Source organism: Lucilia sericata, unplaced genomic scaffold, assembly GCF_015586225.1.
Source record: "Lucilia sericata isolate MDLA Ls3-8-SP2 unplaced genomic scaffold, ASM1558622v1 Contig001882F_arrow, whole genome shotgun sequence".
Lineage (NCBI taxonomy): Eukaryota > Metazoa > Arthropoda > Insecta > Diptera > Calliphoridae > Lucilia > Lucilia sericata.
In genome coordinates, this window is record NW_023995770.1 from 79234 (window position 1) to 85285 (window position 6052).

Here is a 6052-nt window from a genome sequence, read left to right on the forward strand (position 1 = left end):
GAGCTCTGCGGCGGCCAAATATTGTCAACGCCGCCGTTAACTATTAAGAAACTAGCAGCAGCTTTAAACGAATTGTAGACCGTGCAAAAAATTGCCTGAAATTAAAAAATAATTAATTTAAGCCATGAAATTTCAAGAATTTAAGCAAATTAATAAAAGAAAGTTACAAACAAATGGTGTTTACCTTTAAGCCATGTTAATTTGAAAACAAAAGCAAGACGTTGTTTTTCAAACTTCAGCGACGGATAGGCATTATTTCGATTGGCCTTGATCTCTTAACACGGTGCAATGAAAATCACAAATAAAAATAAGAAAACAAGTTTTTAAACTAGCAGAGTTGTTAAAAATAGTAACGAAGTCTACTAGTCTATAGTCTAGTCTATAGTCTAGTCTATAGTCTAGTCTATAGTCTAGTATTAGTCAGCTATAGTCTAGGTCTATAGTCTAGTCTATAGTCTGTCTATAGTCTAGTCATAGTCTAGTATATAGGCTAGTCTATAGTCTAGTCTATGTTCTAGTCTATAGTCTAGTCTATGTCTAGTGCTATGTCTAGTCTAAGGTCTAGTTATCGTGAGTCTATAGTCTAGTCTATAGTCTAGTCTATAGTATAGTCTATAGTCTAGTCTATAGTCTAGTCTATAGTTAGTCTATAGTTCGTCTATAGTCTAGTCTATAGTCTAGTCATAGTCTAGTCTAAGCTAGTCTATAGTATAGTCATAGTCTAGTCTATAGTCTAGTCTATAGTCTAGTCTAAGTCTTAGTCTATAGTCTAGTATATTTTTTAACAGGGGGGGGTTCTTAGTCTAAGTCTAGTCTATAGTCTAGCTATAGTCTAGTCTATAGTCTAGTCTATAGCTCTAGTTATGTCTAGTCTATAGTCTAGTCTATGTCTAGTATATAGTCTAGGCTATAGGTCTAGTCTATAGTCTAGTCTATAGTCTAGTATATAGTCTATTCTATAGTCTAGTCTATAGTCTAGTCTATATGCTAGTCTATAGTCTAGTTATAGTCTAGTCTCTAGTTAGTCTATAGTTAGTCTATAGTCTAGTTATAGTCTAGTCTATAGTCAGTCTATAGTCTAGTCTATAGTCTAGTCTATAGTCTAGTCTATAGTCTAGTCTATAGTCTAGTCTATAGTCTAGTCTATAGTCTAGTCTATAGTCTAGTCTATAGTCTAGTCTATAGTCTAGTCTATAGTCTAGTCTATAGTCTAGTCTATAGTCTAGTCTATAGTCTAGTCTATAGTCTAGTCTATAGTCTAGTCTATAGTCTAGTCTATAGTCTCTAGTCTAGTCTATAGTCTAGTCTATAGTCTAGTCTATAGTCTAGTCTATAGTCTAGTCTATAGTCTAGTCTATAGTCTAGTCTATAGTCTAGTATAGTCTAGTCTATAGTCTAGTCTATAGTCTAGTCTATAGTCTAGTCTATAGTCTAGTCTATAGTCTAGTCTATAGTCTAGTCTATAGTCTAGTCTATAGTCTAGTCTATAGTCTAGTCTATAGTCTAGTCTATAGTCTAGTCTATAGTCTACAGTCTAGTCTATAGTCTAGTCTATAGTCTAGTCTATAGTCTAGTCTATAGTCTAGTCTATAGTCTAGTCTATAGTCTAGTCTATAGTCTAGTCTATAGTCTACAGTCTAGTCTATAGTCTAGTCTATAGTCTACAGTCTAGTCTATAGTCTAGTCTATAGTCTACAGTCTAGTCTATAGTCTAGTCTATAGTCTAGTCTATAGTCTAGTCTATAGTCTAGTCTATAGTCTAGTCTATAGTCTAGTCTATAGTCTAGTCTATAGTCTAGTCTATAGTCTAGTCTATAGTCTAGTCTATAGTCTAGTCTATAGTCTAGTCTATAGTCTAGTCTATAGTCTAGTCTATAGTCTAGTCTATAGTCTAGTCTATAGTCTAGTCTATAGTCTAGTCTATAGTCTAGTCTATAGTCTACAGTCTAGTCTATAGTCTAGTCTATAGTCTACAGTCTAGTCTATAGTCTAGTCTATAGTCTAGTCTATAGTCTAGTCTATAGTCTAGTCTATAGTCTAGTCTATAGTCTAGTCTATAGTCTAGTCTATAGTCTAGTCTATAGTCTAGTATAGTCTAGTCTATAGTCTAGTCTATAGTCTAGTCTATAGTCTAGTCTATAGTCTAGTCTATAGTCTAGTCTATAGTCTAGTCTATAGTCTAGTCTATAGTCTAGTCTATAGTCTAGTCTATAGTCTAGTCTATAGTCTAGTCTATAGTCTAGTCTATAGTCTAGTCTATAGTCTAGTCTATAGTCTAGTCTATAGTCTAGTCTATAGTCTAGTCTATAGTCTAGTCTATAGTCTAGTCTATAGTCTAGTCTATAGTCTAGTCTATAGTCTAGTCTATAGTCTAGTCTATAGTCTAGTCTATAGTCTAGTCTATAGTCTAGTCTATAGTCTAGTCTATAGTCTAGTCTATAGTCTAGTCTATAGTCTAGTCTATAGTGTAGTCTATAGTCTAGTCTATAGTGTAGTCTATAGTCTAGTCTATAGTCTAGTCTATAGTCTAGTCTATAGTCTAGTCTATAGTCTAGTCTATAGTCTAGTCTATAGTCTAGTCTATAGTCTAGTCTATAGTCTAGTCAATAGTATAGTCTATAGTCTAGTCAATAGTCTAGTCTATAGCCTAGTCTATAGTCTAGTCTATAGTCTAGTCTATAGTCTAGTCTATAGTCTAGTCTATAGTCTAGTCTATAGTCTAATCTATAGTCTAGTCTATAGTCTAGTCTATAGTCTAGTCTATAGTCTAGTCTATAGTCTAGTCTATAGTCTAGTCTATAGTCTAGTCTATAGTCTAGTCTATAGTCTAGTCTATAGTCTAGTCTATAGTCTAGTCTATAGTCTAGTCTATAGTCTAGTCTATAGTCTAGTCTATAGTCTAGTCTATAGTCTAGTCTAGTTTACTCTAGTCTGCAGAATAGCCAGTAGTCTAACCCATAGTCTATATATTTTTTTTTAATTTTCAAAACTAACGTTTTTGTAATCGTTTTATAAATATCTTGGCAACACTATTGCATCACCTGTTATTTAACGAAACTCGTCTAACACATCTGGTAGCTCAGTTTTTTACTTCCTTAGTTTCTCTCTTCTTCTTAGCAGTCAACGGTTGTGTTTTCGAGTAAAGTTAATTTCAATTAAAGTTTTTTAATATTAATAGTTTACGGATTTTTATGAAATATATTTTAAAGTGAAGCTAAAAGTAGTGTTTATACGGGAAATATGAAGTATTACAGCAAAGAAATGTGTGAAAAAAATTATTTGCGATTAAATATCGTGGCGTATAGTTGTGAAGGCAAATGTAAAGTTTTGCTAGTGTAGTAGTTGTAAAAAAGCGCGTAAAGTTTGTGCAAAAGCAGAGTATAATAATAAGGATGCCAGATGTGTGAAAAGGTAAAATTAGTATGAAATGGCAGTTTAATTTAAAAATGTGCGTTGAAATAGGACGGAAATGAAATGTGCGGAAATAAAAGGTAAGTTATGAAAATAAATAAGTGCCAATATTAAAGAGAAATAGATATAAATTAGATTTGAATTAAAAAAATTGTATTTATAATTAAAAATATATTTACATGAAAAATTTGAAATTTATATCCAATAATTTTTTACCTTTATACATACATATGTATGTATCTCTTTAGAAAAACACATTTTTAAAATAACGTTTTTTTGTTCAAAATACATAATTTATTAATTTAGCGTATAAAAAATTTCACAAGATTCTAAAACCAATACAATAAACAATCAGAAATCACACTCTGATTTTAATAGTTCTCAGTGGTTCTGACATAATTGACGCCAGAGGGCATAGACACCTTATCAAAGCCTTTGGGGAATAATTTATTGGCTTCGTCATCGGTAACGGAAGGAACAATCATGACCTTGGTGCCCGGCTAAAATTATATAAAAAAACGATTAAAAATTAATAATTTATAAAATAATTAAAAAGTAAGTAAAAAAACTTACAGTCCAATTAGCGGGAGTGGCCACAACCTTAAGACGATCGGTCAATTGCAAAGAGTCAATGCAACGCAAGATTTCACTAGAAAATTTAACAAAATAGGAAAATTAGTAAAATATTGAATTAAAAAAAATATAATTAAAAACAAACTTACTCTACATTACGACCACAGGACATGGGATAGTACATGGAGAGACGCAACTTATGATCGGGACTAATGATGAACAGAGCACGTATGGTTTTGCCAACTTCGGGATCTTTTCTTTGTTCCTCATCCAACATACCGAATTGTACAGCCAATTCACGATTGGGATCGGCAATAATGGGATAGGGGAAATCTCCGGGAATATCCAAACAGTAGGATTTAATGTCATTGACCCAGTCAACGTGTGAATTCAATTGATCGACGGAATGAGCCAAACATTTGGCATTACGTTTAGCGAATTCGGGAGCATGAACGGCAATACGACCCAATTCGGTGGTGCAGACGGGTGTGAAATCAGCAGGGTGGGAGAATAAAACTACCCAACTAAAAAGAAAGAAAAAATTCAATTTAAAAAAGTACATTCACTGCTTGTAAAAGTATTTTCAAATTTAAGAGCCGATGCTCTAGAGATTTGGAATATGTTGTATCGTTTCCCTTTAGGAGATTCTATAAATATCAGATTTCCTAAATGAAACTGAAAGTATTCAACCCCCCTAAAAAAAGCCAATTAATTATAGATGGATCATGTGTCTATTAGTTTATTTTTTTCATGTAGTATAATCCATTTTGCAATACACGTTTCTTTGATAAAATTATTATCGAATTTGTTGATTTGTTATTAGAATATTAATTAAGAAATTAATGGCCAAAACTATTAGTTGTTCAATTTCAAACTTATGTATATAGATAATTTTATTGCCAATATTATTTTTTTGTTAAAGATAAGGAGTGATTTTGGTTAAAGTAATTAATGTTAAATTATTAATCATTATTATGTTAAGGTTAGTCATTAATTCCATTAGGATGAAATGTAAATAATTCGTAAAGTTTGTTGTTGTTGTAATTATTATCTCTAATTCAGTCTTGAAAGCCCCTCTTACTAAATAACTGGCTAGTTCAGTTCTAGTTCAGTTCTAGTTCAGTTCTAGTTCAGTTCTAGTTCAGTTCTAGTTCAGTTCTAGTTCAGTTCTAGTTTAGTTCAGTTCTAGTTCAGCTCTAGTTCAGTTCTAGTTCAGTTCTAGTTCAGTTCTAGTTCAGTTCTAGTTCAGTTCTAGTTCAGTTCTAGTTCAGTTCTAGTTCAGTTCTAGTTCAGTTCTAGTTCAGTTCTAGTTCAGTTCTAGTTCAGTTCTAGTTCAGTTCTAGTTCAGTTTTAGTTCAGTTCTAGTTCAGTTCTAATTCAGTTCTAGTTCAGTTCTAGTTCAGTTCTAGTTCAGTTCTAGTTCAGTTCTAGTTCAGTTCTAGTTCAGTTCTAGTTCAGTTCTAATTCAGTTCTAGTTCAGTTCTAGTTCAGGTCTAGTTCAGTTCTAGTTCAGGTCTAGTTCAGTTCTAGTTCAGTTCTAGTTCAGTTCTAGTTCAGTTCTAGTTCAGTTCTAGTTCAGTTCTAGTTCAGTTCTAGTTCAGTTCTAGTTCAGTTCTAGTTCAGTTCTAGTTCAGTTCTAGTTCAGTTCTAGTTCAGTTCTAGTTCAGTTCTAGTTCAGTTCTAGTTCAGTTCTAGTTCAGTTCAGTTCAGTTCTAGTTCAGTTCTAGTTCAGTTCTAGTTCAGTTCTAGTTCTAGTTAAGTTCTAGTTCAGTTCTAGTTCAATTCTAGTTCAGTTCTAGTTCAGTTCTAGTTCAGTTCTAGTTAGTTCTAGTTCAGTTCTAGTTCAGTTCTAGTTTTAGTTCAGTTCTAGTTTTAGTTCAGTTCTAGTTCAGTTCTAGTTCAGTTCTAGTTCAGTTCTAGTTCAGTTCTAGTTCAGTTCTAGTTCAGTTCTAGTTCAGTTCTAGTTCAGTTCTAGTTCAGTTCTAGTTCAGTTCTAGTTCAGTTCTAGTTCAGTTCTAGTTCAGTTCTAGTTCAGTTCTAGTTCAGTTCTAGTTCAGTTCTAGTTCAG

General features: G+C 32.6%; 1 protein-coding gene across 1 annotated transcript; it reads right to left on the reverse strand.

Moving 5' to 3' along the window:
- Positions 1-3677: 3677 nt before the first annotated feature.
- Positions 3678-4561, reverse strand: LOC119612946 (peroxiredoxin-6-like). Its single transcript, XM_037968841.1, has 3 exons — positions 4134-4561; positions 3985-4060; positions 3678-3911 (listed from the first exon to the last, which is right to left on the reverse strand). The coding sequence occupies exons 1-3, from the start codon at positions 4544-4546 to the stop codon at positions 3783-3785; spliced, it is 618 nt and encodes a 205-aa protein (XP_037824769.1). The 5' UTR covers positions 4547-4561; the 3' UTR covers positions 3678-3782.
- Positions 4562-6052: the final 1491 nt, after the last annotated feature.

What these genes read in the sequence shown, in the direction of transcription:
- LOC119612946 (XM_037968841.1), bottom strand. Translation starts at nt 4,546, where the DNA reads ATGTACTTTTTTAAATTGAATTTTTTCTTTCTTTTTAGTTGGGTAGTT. An exon ending in TCCTGTGGTCGTAATGTAGA is followed by an intron (nt 4,061 to 4,133) that starts GTAAGTTTGTTT and finishes TAAATTTTCTAG; the next exon opens with TGAAATCTTGCGTTGCATTG. An exon ending in CCACTCCCGCTAATTGGACT is followed by an intron (nt 3,912 to 3,984) that starts GTAAGTTTTTTT and finishes ATATAATTTTAG; the next exon opens with CCGGGCACCAAGGTCATGAT.